General features: G+C 40.2%; 2 protein-coding genes across 2 annotated transcripts; both read right to left on the bottom strand.

Moving 5' to 3' along the window:
• Positions 1-772: 772 nt before the first annotated feature.
• Positions 773-2,754, bottom strand: LOC109410901 (probable maltase). Its single transcript, XM_019684418.3, has 3 exons — positions 2,562-2,754; positions 1,000-2,506; positions 773-939 (listed from the first exon to the last, which is right to left on the bottom strand). The coding sequence occupies exons 1-3, from the start codon at positions 2,701-2,703 to the stop codon at positions 849-851; spliced, it is 1,740 nt and encodes a 579-aa protein (XP_019539963.2). The 5' UTR covers positions 2,704-2,754; the 3' UTR covers positions 773-848.
• Positions 2,755-9,623: 6,869 nt separating this feature from the next.
• Positions 9,624-16,053, bottom strand: LOC109411781 (isoleucine--tRNA ligase, cytoplasmic; the record flags this gene model as incomplete). Its single annotated transcript, XM_029874349.2, is given in 4 exon segments — positions 9,624-11,545; positions 13,682-14,949; positions 15,141-15,675; positions 15,936-16,053. Coding segments are annotated over 4 exon segments (3,641 nt in total), but the record flags the coding sequence as incomplete, so codon positions are not given.
• Between the last annotated feature and the right edge of the window lie 8,619 nt (positions 16,054-24,672).

Genomic DNA, 24,672 nt, shown 5'->3' with positions numbered 1-24,672 from the left:
GTTAAAACTTAAACACAAGCATGCGGTTTGTTGAATATAACTTTTTCTACAAGCATCGGATCGCTTTGCGGTCTTGGCCAGAATTTTTCAGAACACCCTGTGTGTGTTTTCCCATACAAAATCCTATACAAATTTCAATTGCAATGCGCAATGTGTAGACGCAACCATTCGTGCTCAAATTTTGCACAGCTACTCAGGACCCGAAATGGAACCAAAAAAGCTATGATCGGAGAAAACGGTTCCGATGACCCACGCTAATGAACATAATATGTGATATTATCGTCCCCTCAATGCTAGAACTAGGTAACTCGTTTTGGTAAGTGCGGGTAAAAATGGCTGGTAAAACTTATACTGCTATAAAACAAACTCTTACTTGGTCTTAAAAGATTAATATGTGTTTTGCAGCTTCAATTGAAAAACTTTTGTTTATTATGGTGTACGTTCAGATATAAACAAATTTCTCGCTATTTCGCAAAACCAGATACTAAGTTCTAGCTTAAGGGGACGATATGCAGACGCAGAGGTCCGCAATCGGCAAGTGAATGCAATCATAACTTCTTTCTTGTTTCCCACATTGATTTGCATTCTGACGTAGCAGGCGCCATTCTCGCTAAAAATAGAAGATCAACAATACTCACACACTGAGAATGCCTGTTAGTTCCAAGCAGCTATTTCATGGGTTGCTTGTGTAAGTGTTTTCAAAACCAGGATTTCGAAAAAAATAGTTTTTAACACGTTCAACTTCAAAAGTCCAAATTAAAAGATTAATTGCTACGATCAAGCAGTGCATTTATTATATGTTCTATTGTGCTGCTACGATATGGGACTACATCAGATTTCATCTAAAGTTAGGAAACAATTGGATTCTTACCCCAAAGGTATTGAAGAACGATACCGCTCTCTCCAATCAATCGGTATTTGTCCGCATCCACCCAGGCGCTGAAACATAAATTACCCCATTAACATTTTCATCAACCTTAAAAATTGAATCGGACTTACTTATCAGCAGTGGTCACTCTGTTAGAAGATACCACCACTTGCATTCGTTTATCAACTCCATCGTACAAACTGGTCAGACCCAGCGCAACCGGTTCCGTGCCAAAGTTTAGCGCCACAACCACGTAGCCCACCTTGTCGACCTTCCGTTTGTACACGAGTAGATTCTCCCCGGACACCTGGATGTCCAGGTCTCCTTCGGTCAGAATTTGGCGCTTTCGGTATTTGGTCAGCTTCTTGAATATCTTCAGATGACTCTTGCGGGCGCGGTCCTGAACCTTGACGTTGAGGGTCTTATAGTTATCCGCAACCTGAAGCCATGTTTTAGCTGCTGTAGAGAAACCGGCGTTCTTTTCATTGTCCCACTGCATTGGGGTACGAACTGGATCTCGAGAGTAAGCGGTATAGGTGGCTTCGTCCGATCTACAGGCAGCCGGATCAACGGTCTCATTCCAAGGAATCCACTGATCGAGCATTCCGATTTCCTCGCCGTAGTACGTGACGGCAATATCCGGCAACGTTTGCAGAGCAATGTTGTACAAGTCGATCTTGTTCTCACCAAGACGAGATCCAATACGAGGGTTGTCGTGATTTCCAAGCACCCAGTTGGAACGTCTGTTCGCTGGTTTGGCATCCAGCCAGTTTTTGACGTATTTGGCAAAGTCAGCGCCAGTGCTGGTCTTCTTGATGTTACTGATCACTTCGAAGTTGAACGGTATCTGTGCCCCGTTAGCGGTAGCGTTACCAAAGAACTCGATGATCTTCGGAAGACTTGTATAGCCCTCGGTCATCATGATACGAGTTCTGTTGTCTTTCTGGGAATATTCGTCCAAAACTGCGCGCCATTGATAGATCATGTCGTAGGTTTCCGGCTGATCCATGGTTTGCGTATGGGTCAAGTAGGCTGGATTCTCGGGATCGTCGGTGGCTCGACTCTCTGGTTCATTGCGATAACGTCCGTCGGACTCGCCACTTTCAAACAGATACGGCACGGCATCAATTCTGAACCCAGAAACTCCACGATCCAACCAATACCGCAGCACGTTCTTCATCTCTTCAACTACAGCAGGATTGCGATAGTTAAGATCCGGTTGCTCCTTCAAAAATTGATGCAGGTAAAACTCCCCGCGCTGCTCATTCCATTCCCAGGAAGATCCACGGAACACGCTGATCCAGTTCGATGGCGGAACCTTGGTGTTGTTAGGTCCATCTACACCTGGGTGCCAGACGTAGAAATCCTTGTAGGTCTCGTCTTTTTCCACAGACTTAATGAAGTATTCGTGCTGATCGCTAGTATGGTTCGGGACGAAATCCAAGATCAGATGCAAGCCCAGTTCCTTACACTTGTCGGACAAGCGCTGGAAAGCATCCAGATCTCCGTATTCGGTCTGAATCTGACGGAAGTTTGAAATGTCGTAGCCAAAATCAGCCATCGGTGAAGAGAAGATCGGTGACAACCAAACTCCGTCCATGCCAATGTCCTTTAGATATTGCAGCTTTTCGGTGATTCCTAAAGAAATATATAGCTTAAGACGGACGATTACGAGTTCCGACACCTTTCTTACCATCCAGATCACCAATTCCGTCACCATCGGAATCCTTGAAGGATCGTGGGTAGACCTGGTAGAAGTTTCCGTGCTCCCACCAGTCTAGAGCAGTGGTCAGCCCTACTAGGAGGGTGGTTAATAGAGGTATGAAGATCTTCATTTTGCCTGTTCCGATCAGTGGATAACTGATATCGGTTGACTGATGTCGAGGAAGGCTGATCGATTGGTTTTTATACTCTTCCCGTTAGATCAATTGAATATTCAAATTGGGATGAGTCGGATAAATGTTATTCACATCGCAGATACATTTTTGAATTAATTAGAAATTTGCAGTTTGTTGTTCGTATTTTCATTTGAATGAGTAAATAATGCATTTCCTATTTGACTTTGGTAATTATGAAAGAAAACGTGATCAACCCAGCTTTGTTTAGATAATCTTCCAACTTAGTTTGAACACTTGTCTAATAGATTGAGGAGAATTATTTTTTCTGTGCTGACACCTACTCCACAACTTTGTTAATGAAGCAATACATGAATAAATGTTATGTATGCTCACGCCCACGCTGCACTCATGAAGTGGGAACCTATTAATGAGAGGATAATTCAGTAATAAATTTTGAAAACGACGTATAATCCATGGTGTAGCATTGATTATACGTCGTTTTCAAAATTTGTTACTGAATTGTAGCCAGATTCAGAACACGACCTTACAGGGCTGTCCATAAACCACGTGGTCATTATTTGGAAGATTCCGAACACACCCCCTCCTGCTCCCCTTGTTCTTTTTTTTTTGTTCTTACAAAAAAAATTGAATGGACCGTGGTATTTTATCTCCTAATGGGCGAGATCCGGTTGCGCATTGCTAGGATCCTTCGACACTCGTTCCGAGCACTTTGGAAACCTTTTTCAAGTATCGTCCACGTCATCATCACCCTAGCATGATCCGCCAAGGGCTCGACGTATTACCCGTGTCAACACCAAAGGTCCATCATTGTGGGAAATAGAAACAGCCATCCATAACATGAAATCGAACACAGCCCCGGGGGTTGATCACATATTAGCCGAGATGCTCAAAGCTGACCCCGAAGTATCCGCACGATATTTCCGGCCGACTGTATGCGATAATTGGCGGAGCATCATGTTACTGCGTGGTCAGTCTGGTGGTGAATGCCTAAAAAACATAGTACATGCTGATAGGTGAAACAGAACACGACCTGATCTGTCTAGGTAGTAATGTCACGATAGACGGGAATACCTTCGAGGTGGTGGGAGAATTCGTTTACCTCGGGTCATTATTGACGGCTGACAACAAGGAGAGTCGTGAAATCCGAAGGCACATCATCAGTGGAAGTGGTGCCTACGACGGGCTCCAGAAGAAGCTGCGGTCTGAAAAGATTCACCCCCGCACCAAATACACCATTGACAAAACGCTAATAAGACCTGGACATGGAGCATTCTAGAGAAGAACCTGCAAGCACTCGTAGTTTTCGAGCGACGCGTGTAAGGACGATCTTCGACGGTGTGCAGGAGAATGGTGTGTGGCGGAGGACGATAAACCACGAGCACTCTACGGCGAACCCAGCATTCAGAAGGTGACCAAAGCCGGAAGGATACGATGGGCAGGGAATGTTGCAAGAATGCCGGACAAAAACCCTGCAAAGTTGGTGTTCGCAACAAATCCGGTGGGCACAAGAAGGCGTGGAGCGTAGAGAGCACGATAAATGGACCATGACTTGGCTACCATTGGGCATATTGTGACGCACTTTTGTTGATTATGTTGATGTTGATTATGTCTTTTCGATTCCTTTTAGCGGCCATAATAACTGTGCAAAATTTGGGAGCGATTGGTTGCTTCCCCGTATTTCGCAATGCGATTGAAATTTGTATGGAAATTAGTATGGGAAAACGTGGTTTTTTGCATTTTTCTCATATTGTTTTTTTCCAAAACGATCTAACTAATGACGTTGGAGTATAGCTTAGGATATGCCGAAAAACTTTGCCGAAGACCGCAAAGTGATCCGACACTTGTGAAAAAAGTTATAACGTGCAGATTTCCCGGTGGTGCTTAACATTTAGCATGTAAAGGAATAACATCAATAATAAAATCTCAATTTTTGGTCTAAATTATCAAGTGAATAACTTTTTTCACAAGCGCCGGATCACTTTGCAGTCTTCGGCAAAGTTTTTCGGCATATCCTAAGCTATACTCCAACGTCATTAGTTAGATCGTTTTGGACAAAAAAATATCAATTTATGAAAAAAAAAAATGCAAAAAAGTACGTTTTCCCATACAAACTTCAATCGCAATGCGGAATAATGAGACGCAACCAATCGCCTCCAAATTTTGCACAGTTGTTTTGGACGCTAATATAGATTGAAAAAGCTTTGTTCCGAGTTGATATGATCAAATTTAAATTTTCTACATACAACGTTCACCCACTCTAGTATGTATGTATGTATATGTATTAGACTGGGTCAACAAAGTTGATTTTTTGGAACAAAGCTCTTTCGATTCCTTTAGCGTCCACAAAACAACAACATATTTTCCCAATTAACAATCACTCATTTAACAGGCACCATTATGACGAATTAATTCAGCATAATGTTGAAAAACATTTGAATTATTTTCACGTACAACCTATGTTCGGGTTTTGTTCACACAAATTTGGAGAAGTTATAAAGCATCATGTTGTGCACCAACTTAATTTTTTGTTGTACAAAGCGTTTTATAAATGTACAAGAAAGTTGTTATTAAGCTTTGGCAAAAATGACTGAAAATAAATAAAATGCAAAAATGTTGAACTCTCACGAGAGTAATTATTTGCTCTCATGTTGAGAACACCTATTATGAAATAAGAAATACATATAAAATTACTTAAATCCGGATTAGAACTCGAGACCTGTCGAATGCCAGCCGCATGCCTTCCTATCTGCGCCATCCTAGAGATGGTGAGATGCAGCACCCAAAGCAAAACATAATCTTCCCATAACTCAATAATGATCACTCCTGAACTTGTGTTCAGCAGTGGTGAATTAGCACAGCACGTGGTAATCAACTGAACAACGCCTTATACTTCAACAGCTGTTCAGCCAAAAACACGTGTTTTCCATTCTGATTTCGCTGTCAGTATTTTTATCGCACGGTGAGAAAACTTGTATCGATTGCGGCCAAAAAGTGTTGGTTCTTATTGAAGATATTGTTTCCAGACGAACTAATTGCGATATGAATATGTTTTTATTTTTATTAATTTTAATTAATACGTGGTGCGGTATGGTTTTGGACATGCTGCATTCACAGCATCTGTTCAGGTAATCTACTTATGCTCAGTCGAAGATCCGTTAAGCATTTTTTTTTTATTTATGCTTTTGTTATGGAATCTTGATATTATGGTCAATAAACAGTGCATAAGGATGTTAAGGGATACTTGAAATGTGTCGATTTATGATTGCTGTTTCGTTATCTAGGTGACATTCAGTAAACACGACAGCACTTAAATGTCAAATGCATCGATCCAAGCGTCTCGTACAATCCAACTGCTGCGGAAGATAAAAAAATAATATTAAAGGTACAAGATATCTTGTTACAGACTAACAATAATAAATAAATGCCTCATTTTTACGTTGATTACGTCTTTTGGCACTCAATGTTAAACTACATAATTCTATTCTATTTTATTTTAAGTGATTTGTTTAAAATTTTGGTTCTTTAATAACTTGGTTGTCTAAACAGTTTTAGCCATGATTTATCCCATAATCCGAACAAAGTTCCGAGTCAAACTATGATGGGCTGAAGGCGTTTATTTGACAAGTGAAACGCACATTGTTCAGGAGCATATGCTTATCGATACATCAGCTTAATAAGATGCAGACAAATGTTTTGTTAAACTCTTTTGTTAAGGAATTAATGCTTGTCGAATAAATTTCTTGTTAAACTTTTGAAGTGTTTTAATTATCATTGTTGATACCGATGAGGAAAGTCGAACATTGACTATTTTCTCAATTGAAAAATCATTTAAACAGTAATGTGTAGGGCATAATTTTAGTTCAGCTATCATTACCATTATTAAGCAACAATTCAGCAAGCTTGCTTGTTTGTGACTTGCAATTGTTAGTTGTTAACTTCCATACAAATTTCAATGGTAATGCGGAATACGGGAAGGAAACCAATCGCTCTTAAATTTTGCACAGTTGTTTTGGACGTTAATATAGATTTAAAAAGCTTTGTTCCGGGTTGATGCGATCAAATTTAAATTTATTCTGCTGGTGTCTAATTAGTATGCGTCGAGAGCTCGGCACAATCGGACGCTCAGACGACCGAACTGCGCCTTCTAATGTTCCCCCAAGAAATTATTCATGGGTTTCTCCAGGAGCTTCTACTCTGGGTTTCTCTCAGGGTTTTCCTCTGATATTCTACTAGTAGTTTCCTTGGACATTCCTTCCAGGTATTACTTCATTCAGAAGTTCATTCTAAGATTTCTCCAGAACCTTCTTCCGGGATTTTTTTTCAGGTATTTCTTCCGGGTTTAACTTAAAAATTCATTCCGAAATTCTCCCAGTAAATCCATCAAGGATTATTCTAGAATTCCTCCTATTCATCAAATTCCTCCTTCCTATGATTCCGGTCAAAATTCCTTTTAGGATTTATCCAGGATTATCTACTACGTATAACCAGGAATTCCTACGGCGAACCCTCCAGGAACTCCTTTTAGGATTCCTCCCAGGAACTTATTTTGATTCCAAAACTAGACTTTACAAATACTGGCGTGAGTGTGAAATGGACAAATTGAGGTGAGATTTACGAAAAAGTTCGTCCGCTCGGTGAGACTCGAACTCACGACTCCTACTCACTAGACAGGTGCGTTGCCGCTACGCTACGAGAAGACTCGAAGACGTAGTGACTACCCTGAATTCAAGTTCAGCTCGACATTCTGAGGTTATCTTTTTCACAAACTGCACCCCTTTCGGATGATTAGATGTACATCCACACTACGCATCTATTGTACTTGTAAAGCCTAGGCGGAAGCGCATTGTTTTTAATGTGTTGAAAGTCCACACACCTCTCATCGACGACTGTGTCGAAGAGATCGCGTGGTGAGCGGAAAGCTTCCAACGGGTCGCGACGTTCTCAAACGACCGGTTACGGAACATGAGTCCGATACTCGATGACATAATCAAATTCATTAATTATCGATTTTTGCGGCTTAACCAGCCGAATGAAAGTTTTACTTAAGTAACCTCAAAAGTTTCTGGAGAAGAATCCCCAGAAGGAACTCTCTGAGGAATTCCAAAGGAACTGCTTGGGAAACTACAAAAAAAACTCTCAGAGGAATATGGAAATCCTGGAGGAATCCCGAGAAGACTTCTGGAGTAATTCTAGAAGAAACTCCTGGACGCATCTCAGAAAGAACTCCACTGCAGGATCTCCTAGACGAATTTTAGAATAAATTCGTGGAAAAATCCCAGAAGGAACTCCAACAGTTATACCGGAAGAACTGGAAGGGTTTCCAGTTAGCTTTGGGGATAAGATCAATTCGCAGATGACGGGTTCGATTCCTGTTCGGGTCGAGAACTTTTCTCGATTTCTCTGGGCCTATGTAATATTTTACTGAACCCCGGAAGGAATATCTAAAAGAATCATAGTTGGAATTCCTGAAGGAATGTTGTAAGAAACTTCTGGACAAGCTTATGGAAGAGTCTCGAAACAAAATCCCAGTTGAAATTCCTGGAGGGAGGTCCCAAAAAACTCCTGGTGGGTGGAATATCAAAAGAAAATACTGCAAGAAATCCAGATGGAACTTTTGGAAAAATCCATGTAAAACTCCTGGATGAACCTTAGAAGGAATTCATGGAATATTATTATTATTTATTTTGACTTGAAATTTTGAAAGAGGGGCACTCATGGAAGAGTTTCTAATAAAACATCAAATGAAAATCGGAAATAAATATTGGAGAACCACCGGAATGCTTTTGATGATTTTTTCGATGGAACTCCAGATAGAAGTTTAAGGGGATCTTCTGCGAAGCCCCAAAATAAAACCTTCTTAGGGAATGCTAATTCCCCATATAACTTTGATCAATTGAATTCTTCAATTCCCATCAAATTCCCCATACTTTATCCAAGTATTTCATGTACAGTATCTTGCCATGTAGGGTATGTGTTCCATCATTAATCTCACGCTCCCATATTCATCCTATTCGAAAACAAGCGATTACGGCACCGATTGATTCCGTTCTTTTTGTTTTCATGGGTGCTCACTTCTAACAAAAAATACAAAAATAAGAAACAAAACAAACAGCGCTTCAATCCTTTGTTTTTCGTAGGATGAAGAACATGCTTAAGAAGGGAACCAATACCCTACCAACATTGAAGTCAATTGCGAAAATGGCTAAATTATACCTACCTACGACTTATACTTTTTTGATCCGCAGCTTTCGTATGTAGACCCCTGCTTTAGCCTTTTTGTCTGCATTGAGTGTGTTCAGTTCACCGATGATGTAGCTAGAAATTTACTGAAATGGTACTTGTGTTGTCTTCCCGTGCATGTTGATATCTCGTTGTTTTTGGGGGTTGTGGCTTTTCACCACTCCATAGGTCTTCTTTAGGCCTCTTCGATGGTTTTGACTCCACGCCGTGCTTCTAGACAAGGCGATATACCTTGCCAGTTGGCGCCCTGATGTAGCCATTTTTCAGTCACTTTTTATCAGCTCAGCTCAGCTTGATTCGGCATTGCCAGTTGTGATTCCATTTCAAATGACAGTTACTACATTCCCTACACAGTTTTGGATCTGTTCTATGATCATAACCTATGTTCAGTGCTACTTTAATACTGCACTAGACCAAAGGCTAACGACCACGTATGTGGCAACCCTATTCCGACCTAATGCATCTGACAGAAGCCAACATCTATCGTGTATCCACAATGAAATCCTTTGTGGATACACAAATGTTTACATAGAAGATGTTGGATTCTTAAAAATGGCGGCCTCGCACCCTGGTGCTAACGACGGTTAGAAATCGAACCACATCCAAAAATTATAAATCATGGAATGCTTTCGGATCAGTAAATCAACCGACAGAGGTTTTTAATGCATCACTTGGGATTAGGGACTTATATTAACGTACTTTGATGTGTAATAGCAAAAACTTTTTAACGGTCCATCTTCGTTGAACCCAAATTCACGATCGTTTCACAGCTAGCTAACTATGCACTGACAGTGCAAATCCAGTTCAAATACAGCACAAAAAGTCGAATAACGCGGATCTTCAGTTCACCTTCAGTTGCTAGGCATCGGGGAAAAACCTTTTCATGACCTGATCCACATCCAGCTTCACTCCGACGGGGTTCTCCTCGAGCACGGTCGTTTTGCGGCCCTTGTATTCCACGTTTCGGAAGGCACAGCTGGGCGTTTTCGCCGGCTTCCATCCGTTCGGTAAACTGGTTCCATGGGTTATGAAAATGGTTTGCTGGTTGAGGTTGAGATCAAGGCCGTTGAGCTGCTTGCCATCGGCGGTGAGCAGCTTGTAGGCTTGATCGTTCAACCCGAACAGGGAGTGAATTTCTTGGTTCAACTGATTTAGGCTGAGCAGATCGCCTTTGACGTTGGTCAGTAGTACGGTGGCCTCTCGAGATGGCTTTGCTTGATAGCGAGGGGCGATCTTTTCGTCGAGGACCAGATTTACCCAGGGGCTGGCAGGGATTGGTCGGTCTTTCGGGGAACAAATGACAAGGTTTAGCTGGACTCCTTTGAGCTCTTGGGATTCTTCGATAAGGACTTCCTTCGAGGCGGCTTCCGGTCCGTACGGGAGGAACGGAGACTTGACCGTGCTCACAATGAACTCCTGGTGACTTTCCGCTACGCTCTTGATTTCGCCATCCTTGCTGACAGTGTAGTAGATAAGAACCGGATCGGTCGGGATCAACTTGGCCTTCTTCTTAAGCTTCTGGATGCGATTGATGATTTCGCGGGCAACACCTTCCTTCATGAGCTCCTCGTTGGGGGTCATATCCAGCAGGACCAGAACGTCATTGTCGCTGTGAGCTTCGTAGTTGTGTCCGCCCGACTGCTTCTCATCGAACTGATAGATCAATCGGAGTTCGTTCAACTCGATGCGGTGTCCTAGTACTGTGAAATGTCCAGCCTTTACTTGTTCGCTGATTTGCTCATCGGTCAAAGCCTTGACCGCTTGGATGACCTGCTTGAAATCGTTCTTCAACCGAACTCCGAGGACCTTGTGATCCGGTTCCGCCCGCAGTTTAACGCCATACTTTTGTTTATCCGAACTCAAAGTAATCTTCCGCACATTCAGCTCATCCAAAATAAAGTTTTCCAACGATTTGATATCCCCCAGATACTCCTGGCTCTGGTGGATAACGATGACCTCGGTCAAGGGATACTTGATCGGAACGGTTCGCCGGTCGCGCATCACGCGACCCAATTCGACGACGGCCTGCATCCTCGAAACGGCGCGCTCGATCGGCTCATTAATGTACTTCTTGTTCGATCCGGGCATCATCTGGAAGTGCACACTTCCCTCAATCTTTTCCGTGTTCAGTAGTCGCAATCGCTGGAACATGTATTCGGTCAAGTACGGCGTGAATGGCGCCATCATTTTCACCATGGCAAACAAAACATCATACAAAGTATCCAACGCGTGGTAGCAGTCCTCAACGCCGAACTCTCCCTTGATACGCTTGCGATTCATCCTCACGTACCAATTGGTCAGCTGATCGATGAACTTGGTCAACCGTGGAACGACCGTATACAAATGATAGGCCTTCATCTCCTTGGCAACGAAATCCAACAGGGATTCCTTGAAAGATGTGATCCAAACGTCCATCACGTTGGTGGATCGGTTCTTGGCATGGCGCTCCGCGTCGTACCGGTAGACGATCTTTTCCTCCTTCTCGAACCGGTCGATATTCTGCAGCAGGAATCGGAACGCGTTATACCATGGAAGGAAAACGTCCTTGACGATGTCCTTAACGCCTTCCTCTTTGAATCTGGAATTAGGGAATGGAAAGAGATGCGATTCAGTATGACACAGTATCCAAGACTGGTATGGTAGCGTAAGATAGCTAAGGCAAAATTATGAAGGCTGATTTTTGGTAAAAGTGCTGAATGGTTGAAAGAGTTTGAAGAGCGATTCTGAGACAACATTTAAAGCTTCTTGTCGAATATCTAGATGATTTTCTGGTAAAAGTAATGTTGAGAAATTCTTGAAAAAAATACTTATATCAACACTGAATTCCAGGAACATTTCCTCCAATAGGTTTTTTTTTCAATTGAAATTGAAGAGAAAAAAAACTTTTTGAAAGTAACTCGCTACCAGGCCAGCGTTGTTTAATGAACATTGTTTATAGTAGATCAGTGGTCACCAAACTGCGGCCCGCGGGCCGCATGCGGCCCTCGACCAGGTTTTGTGCGACCCGCGAACTGATTTTGAAATGTATTAGAAAGTGGCCCAATCATAGATTCTATGAAGAAAATCAGAAATTTCACCACATTTTAAAATTTTCATGAGAATGAATATTAACTACTGAAGTTTTGCCAATACCATGGAAAGTTTTTCAAAAAGAGTAGGATTTTGAAAATTTTACAACCTGTAAAACAGTTTTTGAATTTTGTTCGGAAGATATTCGAAACTGTTGAAAAACGACGTGTTTAGCTCAAATAATGAGTTAACGATAAATTTCATTTGTTCGCTGTCATGGATTTTGGACTTGTGGCAGAACTCGTCATTAGTAATTTGTTTAATATCATGAAAATAAAATTAAAATAATTTCTTTTTTTATTGACGAAAAATTACGATATATGTACTTTATATTCAGCACTTCTACCAGGAAACTATTCCAAAATTGTCAAGAGAATTTTTGCCTACACTTCTTAAAAGAAAGTGTTGCCCAAGCTTTCGGAATTTCGCAAAAAAAAACTTTAGTGGTTGGCCAAGATACTCTTCATTATCCTCGCAATTCTTTCCGGAATTCCTCTTAAAATATCTATTCTTAATTGGCTACAAATACTTGCACACATTGCGGTTTTTCTTTATTGGCTTCTTAAGTAATTACGCAAGAAAAACTTTTAAAATCAACGATTTTTTTCCAGGCAGTTTTTCAAAATTTCTTCCGAGAATCTTGAAATCCCTACAAATCATTCTAAAATTTCTCAAAATTCACGAGAAGTCCCAAAAAACCTCACATTTCCAAGTTTTTTTTTTTTTTTTTTGAATAAAGGTTTCGATAAAGGATTCTGTGGTGACACTATTTGTGCACCCCTAGTTTTATTCAATGTCACTGTCATTCATTGTTATGTCAAGGGAATAAAAGTCAGTAGTTGTTTTAGAGTTTTATTGATCCGACGTGTAATCGATTCTCGGTCCGAATTACGTCCCACATACTTTTCAGGAAATCGGTAAGTTGCAGTAAGAAACTCCATTCGTAAATTTATCAAAACTTTATCCAGGGGTTTTACCAGAAATTTGTCTGTGTTCCTGTCTAGAACTTCCAGAATTCCGCACTTATAATCTGCGTTATAAGTACGCTGTAGGTTTATCCACAATATTCCTAAAGAGGTTTATATTGTCCTAGCCAGAGCCGCTATTGCTTATATTTCGTTTGACGTTTAAGTAATTAGTCTGAAATAACATTTCTATTAATACCAAGAACTGCAAAACCTAAATATTAGGCTAAACTGCTTGAAGGCCTGTTTTAACTCCCTACGATTTTCAGCACTATTTTCAGGAATTTTCCAAGTGAACTAAAATATCCTGATAGCTCCAGATTATTTAGTTCTTTTCTTTTGTTCAATTTTTTCAAAAAAAAAAAACAAATGGATTTTGTGTTGAATTTTTAAAATTTTTGATAATAAACTCTTGAACGACTTGCGGCCCGCAGTCTCTTTTCAAAATTCAATTTTGGCCCTCAAAGATAGTTAGGCTGAGGATCACTGTAGTAGATGATAGATAAGACATTATTTATTATGGCTCGATACTCAAAGATTAAGGTAAACATTTGATTGGTATGTGTCATAACAATCAAAGGATCGTAACTAACTGCTACGTCCGATCGTTGATCTCACAAGGAAGCATGTGCGCCAAACCGATCAGATAGAAATTAGTCACTAAGCTAAAGTTCACTCACCTTAAATTCTCCGCCCTCACAACCGGCGAATTGATCAAATACAACCGCAACGCATCCGCACCGTACTTGTGCACAACCTCCATCGGATCCGGATAGTTCTTCTTGCGCTTGCTCATCTTCTGTCCATCGCTGGCCAGCACCAATCCAGTACAGTTCAAATTCTTAAAAGGCGGCTTGTTGAACAGAGCCGTCGAAATGACCAGCAGTGTGTAGAACCAACCACGGGTCTGATCGATACCCTCGGCAATAAAATCGGCTGGGAAACTATTGCTCAAGAAATCCGAAGCATTTTCGAAGGGATAGTGGTTCTGAGCGAACGGCATAGAACCGGACTCGAACCAGCAATCGAAAACTTCCGAAACTCGTCGCAGCGGAGGATTTCCCGGCACGGCTGATGGGATTTCAATGTGATCGATGCTTTCGCGATGCAGATCGCTCACCCGAACTCCAGAGTACTTTTCCAGCTCTTCGATGCTTCCAATGCAAACAATTTCTTGACCATCGGGAGAAATCCACAGCGGAATGGGGGTACCCCAGTATCGGTTCCGGCTGATAGCCCAATCGCGAGCATCCCGCAGCCAGTTTCCAAATCGTTTTTCCTTGACATACTCTGGAACCCAGTACGTTTGGGAACTGCAACTGAGCAGTTGCTTGGTCATGTGCTCAACTCGGACAAACCACGACGGGACGGCCTTGTAGATCAACGGGGTGTCCGATCGCCAACAGAACGGATAGTTGTGCTTAACCTGGCTGCTAAACACCAATCGTCCCCTTTCTTTGAGCAACTTGATGATGTGCTTGTCGGCATCCTTCACATACTGCCCCTTGAAATCCTCAACCGGGTCCATAAACTTTCCACTCGGATCAACCGGGCAGACGATCTCCTGATCGCGCGTAATCACTCCATTGGCCAAACAGACGCGGTAATCGTCCTCGCCAAAGTACGGAGCCTGGTGTACCACTCCGGTACCGGATTCTTCCGTTACGTAACCGTCCAACAGCACACGGAAAGCCACCTTTTCGTACTTGCTGAAGTAATTGAACAGGGGTTCGTACTTCAAACCGGCCAACTTCTTTCCGGGGAAACGATCCAATACTTCATAGTTCTCCGGACCCTTGAACAGCGACTCAATGCGGCACTCCATCATGATGTACACTTTGCCGGTTTTCAGTTCTTTCACGCGGGCGTAGATCAGCTCCGGATGTACGCAGCATGCCATGTTCGAGGGCAAGGTCCACGGGGTGGTCGTCCAGCCAATCAGGGCGGCCTGAAAGAATGAAATAAATGAGGATAATGTATAAACGGATGCATTTCTAGAGAAACAAGATATCTGTCTAGAAATTGCACAAGAGCTTCTAGCAGAAAGTGTCCAAATTATCTGAAGGGCATATCCATCACTTAACAATACTTAAATTGCAGACTAATTCTTAATTCTTTCTAAATCATCTAGGTACTCACATTATCCTTATCACCCACAACCGGGAACGACACAAACACGGCCGGATCGGTAACTTCCTTGTAGTTCTGACCCGACTCAAAGTTCGACAGCGCCGTCGTACAGGCCGTCGAATACGGCATCACCTTAACACCCTGGTAGACCAGCCCTTTCACGTACAGCTGCTTGAACACCCACCAGATCGATTCCATGTACCACGGATAGAGGGTCTTGTAATCGTTCTTGAAGTCGATCCATCGTCCCATCCGACCGATTATCTGTTCCCACTCGTCGGCGTAGCGCATCACAATCTTCCGGCACTCGTTGTTGTACGCCTTGATGCCCATCCGGGCCACATCCTCCGGACCGCGGATATTCAGCGTTTTGTCGATTTCATACTCAACCGGCAGCCCGTGACAATCCCAGCCGAACCGACGTTCCACATGATAACCCTGCTGGTGCGCATACCGGGTGACGATGTCCTTTACCGTGCCGGCCAAGATGTGACCGTAGTGAGGCAGTCCGGTTGCAAAAGGAGGCCCATCGTAGAAGGTGTACCTTGAATTGAAGAAAACATACACAATTTTATTAGTGACTCAAAACAAGCAAAGTGATGTTGCAAACTTCCATCAGATTGCATCATATCCAGTACCATTAGCAACGTTGACAAGTACATTTAGGCATGTGCATATGCAAGTTCAATAGCAGCAATTCAATGTAGGCAGAATTGCAAGCAAAATTTTAGGTTATGATAAAATGGCATAGACGATCCTCAAAAGTGCCCACCGGAACAATCCCTACTCCCATCGAAAACTCACCTCGGCTTCCCTTTGGACTGTTTCAGGCAGGCCTCAAACACCTTTTCCTGCTTCCAGTAGGCGAACACCTTTTCCTCCTCGTTCGGAAAGCTAATCGATTCCGGCAGCCGGCGTAAATCTTCCACCGTGACACTATCCATTTCGCGAAAAATGGCAAAATCTCCTCCTTCACTAATCAAAACCACTTCACTACGATGGTAATCTTCAAATGGAGCACTTTTCCACCAACTTTAGACCTAGAGTTAGAGCAGATTAATAGTTGTTACTTGATAATCGAATTTTGTTGTTCCTAATGTAAATCTTCAGTAGTTTAGTTTTGTTTCCTTGCCCTGATATAAAGTATATGTATACTGACAGGATACCGTATTCAATAAAATTACAATTACAATTACAATTTATTTTCCTGGAGATTATTGACCTTTCACTGCGATGAAAAATTCCGCCAGCACATTTCGTCAGAAGACGTCCGGATCGGAAAGAACGATGAGCAAATCGCGAATGAAAGAAAAATGTGCGGACGGAGCAGGAACAGACTGACAGCTTGGCAAAAATGCCAACAACACACAGCCGGGGGAGATGGCACCAACACAGACAAGCGAGTGCGCGGTTCTGTTTTGTTCTTCTGTTCGCGCGATTTTACGTTTTCTCTGTGGGTCAGGGCTGCCAGAAAAAAAAATATCAAAAAGCAACGCTTGTGTTCATTTCTTGATTTGTTTGTCATATGACGAAATTAAACAGGTTCCATACAAAAACAGGCTTCTCACCACACATTGTCACTAAATTATGACTCATAAATAAATTACAACAGTTAATCTGAACAGCATGTAGCATTTTCAATCTCCAGCATCTCTAGCAAATAAAAAAAAGTTTGTTTGGCAACCGTCAAGTTTGCGTGTATCGAAAGCGCGCTTGAAAAGCTTTCGTCGGGAAGTGTCCGAAGTGTCAGACCAGAAGGAAGAAAAAAATACGACACCCACCCACCACCACCCGGCCATCAAGGAGCATAAAAGCTCAATCTTGCTGTTTATGTTATGTACACAGTGGATTGAGTGCAACAAAAATACTGTCCAAATAAATAATGTGTACCTACATAGAAATAAAATTTCACATCGCAACATTACTGTCTATCCGGTTGGAACCAAAATAGTTATTTTTTTCTTGGTCCACAAGTGTCGCTATTTTTTTCGCGACTAGTGCTGATGACAAGGAGATAGATGACTACTTCCAAAATTATTCAGAAAACGTCGTGGATTGGGTCGCGTCGCGAATCAGTGGGCTACGTCCGGTTTGGTGGCGCCTTGGGTTGCGCAGCGACAATATATTGTCTGAAAATCAAACTTTTTATGTATTTTGATGGATTTTGACACGCTGAAGTCAAATCCGAGTTCAGATTTGCGTCAGCACGTCTCAATTGGGTTTTTAAATTTTGAAAAATGTATTTATTTTTTGTTTTGGTAATTGAACTTCGGTAATTTAAGATATTTCGACAATGATTTTTCATCATTGATGATTTATTCCTCTTCGTCGACTCTCTCTCCTTCGCTGATAACTTGATCAAAACAAACTAAATCATTATTCTTCTTGTTTCTATAGCAAGATGTTATCGTCTCCTTCGAATTTAAATCAAAAAATAATTGGAAAAATCAATACTCATTCTGTATTTACCGAGGCAATAACACAAAGAGAACATTGATGTAGAGAAATCGACAGTGTCAATTAGGCACTAATGAAAAATCAGTGTCGATTTTTAAAATATCTAGCTGTCCCCGGGAAACTTTGCCTTGCCTAATTGTGCTTTTTGACGTATGCATTAGCGTGGTTCAAAAAATCGTTTTTGCTCCACACCGCTTATTCGATTCGTAACCAGATTCTAAGCCTTCTCCCAAAAAATGAGCTGATTTGGATGAAAATTGAGGGTGCACAAGCCCTTCAAAGTTTGTATGGGAATTACTATGGGAAAAGGATGGTTTTCATCCAATCGACCGTAGAATTTCCCCAAGTGCCCTAGAGGGATAGTCGACCCTTGGTTCTCCTAGGCTATTCTATCAGCTACAACTTTTCCGAAAACCATATTCAAATCGGACGCCCCATTAATAAGTTATCGATTTTTATCCAACTGCAGAAACTTTAACAGTGATCGTTCAGCTTCCCAGCAGGCAACATTGCTGCACATGGCGCCAAAGATAGATCACATAAATCATGGCTACTATGTTTCAAGGCAATTTGCAGTGATGCCCATCGTATAGTGTAATCATCATGATCAAAGATTTTCATTCTGGATAAAAATCGATAACTAATTAATGAGGCGTCCGATTTGAATGTGGTCTTCGGGAAAGTTGTAGCTGATAGAGTAGCCTAAGAGAACCATGGGTCGACTAACCCTCTAGGGCACTTGGGGAAATTCTACGGTCGATTGGATGAAAAACATCCTTTTCCCATAGTAATTCCCATACAAACTTTGAAGGGCTTGTGCACTCTCAATTTTCATCCAAATCAGCTCATTTTTTGGGAGAAGGCTTAGAATCAGGTTACGAATCGAATAAGCGGTGTGGAGCAAAAACGATTTTTTGAACCGCGCTAGTATGCATTCGTATAGCCCACGCCTAAAATAAATGAAAAATTTGATTTCAAAATAATTTATACAACAGAATGTATTGTTACAACACGCTAAAATGGTTCTACCCCGTTAGGCCGAATGCCGTTAGGCCGAATGCCGTTAGGCCGAATGTCGTTAAGCCGAATGCTGTTAGGCCGAAAGGCTCGTTAGGCCGAAAGGGTCGTTAGGCCGAAAGGGTCGTTAGGCCGAAAGGGTCGTTAGGCCGAAAGGGTCGTTAGGCCGAAAGGGTCGTTAGGCCGAATATGCCATTAGGCCGGATGGGTCGGGTCGTTAAGCCGAACTGGTCACTTGGCCAAATGGGTTGTAAGGTTAAACGGTTTGCTTTGGCAACTGGATGGTAAGAAACTGTTTAATGTTTGAGGGAACGGTCCTCGACCTTGAAATTTTGGTTGGCTTTGAATAGTTAATTGAATAAACACACTCATAGTTTTTCGCGTTTTAAAGTCAAAATTATAGTTACACCGGGAACAAATTCAGAGTATCGGTATGAACTTGATTAACAAGATTAAGTGCAACTGAATCGGTTTCTCTAAAACTTGGCAAGAACAGCCAATGTTTAAAAGAAGGAAAAATCTTCGATGAAAAAGTTGTTAGCCGTTATACTTATAGTGAGTATAAAAGTAATATTACGAAAAAACACCCTATGTTCAGAAGAAGGAAAAACTCTGTTGAGGGCTGTAATCCTCATAATAAGCAAAACATTAAAACTGAAGAGCAGCAGTAGACTACCGCCTTGAAACAGAACAGTTAAACTAGAAAGAGTTTAGAAGAAGAAAAATTTCAGATGAAAAAGTTGATAGCTATAATACGTATATGCGTAAAACAGAAGAAGAAGGAACTCTGATGAAAAAGTTAATGGCTGTAATCTTTATAATGAAAAAAGAACAGTCTATTTTCAAAAGAAGGAAAAATTTCCGATGAAAAATTTAATAGCTGTTATGTTCATAGTGAGTATAACTGTTAGGCTAGAAGAAAAGCCTATGTACAGAAGAAGGAAAAACTCTTGTGCAAAAAATAATGGCTGTAATACTTATAATGAGTAGAATATCTGTTAGACTAGAAGAAAAGAATATGTACAGAAGAAGGAAATACTCTTATGAAAAAGTTTATAGCTTAAATACTTATAATGAGTAGAAAAGTTAAACTAGAAAGAATAGCCTATATTCAAAAGAAGGAAAAATCACCGATGAAAAATTTAATTGCTGTAATTCTGGTAGTGAGTAGAACATTAAAACTACATAGAATAGTCTATGTTTAAAAGAAGGACAAATCCCCGATGATAAATTTAATAGCTAAAATGCTAGATTTATGCTTAACCACTTCTGATTACAGCTTTTTTGTCCACTAGGGCACTACGTAAGCGATTCCAATTGGCAGCTGAACTTACACTTTGTACAGCGCACGGTACAGCGCCTAAATGTATTCTATTTTACTTTATTGAACTGGTTGCCTTTGCGCTGTTTCCTTTTTTGTATCCTGCTCGTGGTAGAATGCTAAGCACGATGATGTTGATGCTTAGGTATAATAGCCTTTTTGATTTGAATTACATTCATTTGCAAGTAGTATAATTATGTTCACAATGAGTATAATTATGTTGACAATGTGACTGTATTGAATATCTTTATCCTGTCGATAGCTCTGTTTGTGCCCGTACATCATAACTCTTTGTTTCCGACTAAAAATAAGCTTTTCCAAGCTGCTGTATTATAAATCTTTTCTACTTCGCCTCCCAAACAGTGATGTCAGATTTTTTCGCAAGTGATTCCGCAGATGAAAATTGATGAGCGGGGGGGAGGATTTCAGAATTTTTATTCCGTAGATTCCGATTAAAAATCCGTAGTGTGAGAATCTTTCTCTGTAATGATTATTCAACAACTGTATTCATTATTTGTATATACTTTATTACCGATACTTCAATATTACATACAATGATTCACACTCCAGACAACAATAACAACATCTCCACATATGACAGATACTCAATGTAAACATACACGCTAAACGTAATAGAGTAATACAATAATTTGTTATGTGCATACCACAAGGTACCACATCTCGTTTTTTCTCCAGATCCGCAGCAAGGTCACTCCACGTTGTTTTCGCTTATAGTCTCCTCAGTTTATGAACGTCTCGCTTCAGTCTCACATCAGAATTAGTAGTACAGTCATCCATTTGGTCATCCATCTCTGCTCGGCATTTTGGTAAATTCTTGGCCGTTACTTATGGTCGTACCTAAAAAGAAATATTATTTTGACCCAAGTATTTTCCCAAATCCCAAAATATTTTTAATACTGAGTGTCAAGCTAAATATTACCTTTGCTGATGAATTAATCTGATGAATTAATTGAATTGCTTTCCTCTTCTCAAATGTTTTCAATGACAGCTAGCATGCAAACATTGTATACTGCCCACTGTTTTTTTTTTTTACATGTCCTTTCATAGAAGAATCTCATACAAAAGGTATGTCTATTCAGATTATTATTCAGACATTTTTTTTTAACTAATATGTCGGAACACTGCACGAATGTTACAGTGGAAATATAATCAATATCCATTAACTCGTTTTCGATCCAAAGTGTCCAAGTGTCATACAAACACTATTTCATTTTATGTTTTTTAGCGAACTTCGCTGGAACTCGTTTCTTATTCAAAATATATTCAGATGTTTGGCTTTACAGATTTTGTTTTCTAAATATCGAAGGGATTGATACTTTTTTTTTTTTAAATCAAATCAGGAATTCGAAAAACGTCACTTGTCCAAAGCAATATTTGTAATACTAGTTTTAGCTAAATAGTAATTTGAAAACTTGAAAACATCCAGTTTTTGAATTATATTTAATACATATTGTTCACAAAACTCGCGTATTGACGTATTGCGCATCATTAGGCTACTTAAGAGCTGAAATTAGCACTAATCTGAATCGAGTTGCTATGTTTATAAGTCGGTTATACATCAATTTTCGCACCGCCAGTCACTTCGGCTTCCAACCGAAAACGTAATGATAGTTAGTAGCCAATTATTATATACAAAGCAAATTTCTTCAGATAACAAAATAAATCGATCATCTTATTGGAGCACTTTTCGACGATTCACCTATATAGGTGTCCACGTTTTTAGGAATCATATTTCCGATAATTTCGGAATTCTCATGATTTACCATTTACCTTTCAAACTGAATGAGTTTATTTTTACGGTTTGGTCGTTCAATAGGTTTACATTCTACGAGGCATATTTTCCCGCTTTTACTGGTGATTCGTGCTCAATCAAACCTATTTTAACATTACAAATCAAAAATTTGTCCTTTGATGTCGTTCTTTTGGGGTTCTGAACTGTAGGACTTATTTTCATGGTATATCTCCAAAATATTGCAAAAGCCCCTCAACATGTTATGTTCTCACTCTAGATACCTAATGAGGCTATTTCAACAAGCCTTTTCCAAATTATTCGCATTCAATGTACCGTCAAAATTTAGAACTTTTTATCTTTAAGTAACTCTGATTTTCTACATAAATATGCTAATCATATTGATAATATTCGTTGGATCGGACTAGAATATTCTGTAATATTGCAAAGCCCAATCATCTGTCTATCATATCATTTATTTCACATCTTTTCGATGAAATACATCCTCATTTTTTTGTTAACGCTTACAAGTCTGACGTAGTGCACACTGACCATGATAGTCTGTGTCATGATGGCCCTTACGCTTGCCTCTACGATTCATTTTATGTACTGAAACTATTTAAAGCACATTTTTATTCAAATTTTCAATGAACTTATTAACACAAATATCGCTTATACATGTACACACATTTTTATTGGTAAAAGGCCATGGATTTAATATATAAATTTTATTTGTACACACGTACTCGTTTTCCACGCTGGATCACACATAAAATCGATGGACCTTATATAAACTATGTGTATCTACACATGAAAAGGGTTATCTATGACAAATTGCAAAAATCTATGTGTGCGACACATGCATACAATATTTGCAGTTTTTTTTTTCAGTGTATGAAATCTAAAAATTCAAACAAGGTAACATGTTAGTAAATGGTAGCTGCTTGCATTAATAAGCTCGACTGAAAAATCAAACCTCATAATCCAGCTTTCATTAGATTTATCTATTCCTGTAGTTACAGAAATGATTATCTTTCATTATTCCAATATCTTGTGCTTTTTAAATACTGTACGTTATTCTCCTCAATAATAGTTTCAATACTTATTTAACTGATCAAAATTTGTCTCTTCCTGTAAGGAAATTATTCTGCAGAATTTGTTGTTGAGCGTACTGCTGTACCTTGTACTCTAACTTGTACCACAGTTCTTGGCAAGATGGCTCACTTATTAGCAAAAATGGCACTATATCCAGTGTTAGGCAATTCACTAGCCATTTGACTAGCATGATACTTAACAGGTTAGTGGTTAGCAACTGCTATGAATATGTCGTCTAGCTTCAACGAATGCTTTAACTGTCATTTCGACTTCCTATCTTGCAAACTACCAATACAGTTTAATTATTCTCACACATTGATGTTAATCATCTTGAAGTTATATTTTAAGTCTTGTAAGAGCCAACCCTTTTTACGTCTCGTAGACTTATTATACTTTACTGAGCAATGATAACTTCAATATATATCATCTGAGGTGAGTCCACAACAATCTCAGTATCTGCTCAGTTATATTTGCATTTGGAACAAATTCAAATACTATTCGTTCCTAACGCTCAGCCTTAAGTTTAGTTTTGTCTTTCGCCTTCTCAGCTGCCACTTAATTGGTGTGAAATTTAATTTTTAATGGTTCCATTTAACTATAAATCCCAGATTGGAGTTCAAGAGAAATCGCTCAAGAAACTTCTAGAACGATTCCTGGCAGAAACTTTCTACGGTGACTGCCATTTGAACTGTCATTTCTTCGCAACTGCGTACTGCGATCGAAGAAAAAACGGTTTCTTGAGCGATTCAGCCAAGGAATTTCCCATCCATCAAGATAGGCCGAGAAATTCCTTTTGATCTGCAAACAGCCCTTAAATCTGCGTTGGCTGGTAATCTGTTCCTTACGAAATTTACGACACTGTTGCATTTTTAGTACTTTAATTTTTAATAACACAATTCGCCTTATCCGGCTCTACAAAGAATCGACTATATCTGCCTTGCAGATCTTACCGCCTTTAACGGCATTTCCACCTTCAACGGTTTTTTTCTCTCCGACGGATCTTTCCGCCATCGACAGTTTTTCGCCTTAGTCGGCTCTTCTGCCTATAACATTTTTCTTGCTTTCGAAAAGTCTTTCCGCCTTCAACGGCTTTTCTATCTGTAATCCTTTCCGCCTTTTACGGCTATTTCAAGAATGTCGCCTTCTTTAGCTTTTATCGCCTTCATTGGCTTTCATCGCCTTCACTGGTTTTCATCGCCTTCACTGGCTTTTGACAGCAACGGCAAAATTTGATTTCAAAATATTGTTTCACCTCTACGCCTTCCTCGGCCATCCGGTTAACAAATCAATACTTCATTCATCATTCAGCATTTAAGTCTAGATTTAGGACAACAGCCCCATTCAACGAGTATCAATATCACAATCAACAACACTTAGATTTTCTTCACAGTTTTTTATTTCTTTATCTGACAATAGTGATTGCCATCGATTTGAACTAAACAATACCGATCACCATCAAAATCTCTCACAGGTTAATCATTGTCATTATTCGAAGGTACAAATAGATTGTTTGATTCATATTGAACAGTTAGTACACAATATTTACCTTTTTGATTCCAATGTTGAAATTCAATCACAAGTCATCCATCACCTGGAGGTCATCACCACTCTGCATGCACCACACACACCACTCATCTCTTTCTTTTTTTTCCAAAGACAACACTTCCCGAACCGAAATTAAACTAATTTCACATGCACTGTTCACCGTTCTCGTCGCCAATGTGAGAATCTTTCTCTGTAATGATTATTCAACAACTGTATTCATTATTTGTATATACTTTATTACCGATACTTCAATATTACATACAATGATTCACACTCCAGACAACAATAACAACATCTCCACATATGACAGATACTCAATGTAAACATACACGCCAAACGTAATAGAGTAATACAAT

The sequence above is a fragment of the Aedes albopictus genome, chromosome 3 (genome assembly GCF_035046485.1).
Source record: "Aedes albopictus strain Foshan chromosome 3, AalbF5, whole genome shotgun sequence".
NCBI classification, from domain to species: domain Eukaryota; kingdom Metazoa; phylum Arthropoda; class Insecta; order Diptera; family Culicidae; genus Aedes; species Aedes albopictus.
The sequence above is the reverse complement of the archived record's forward strand: the minus strand, read 5'-3'. Positions and strand labels throughout refer to the sequence as shown.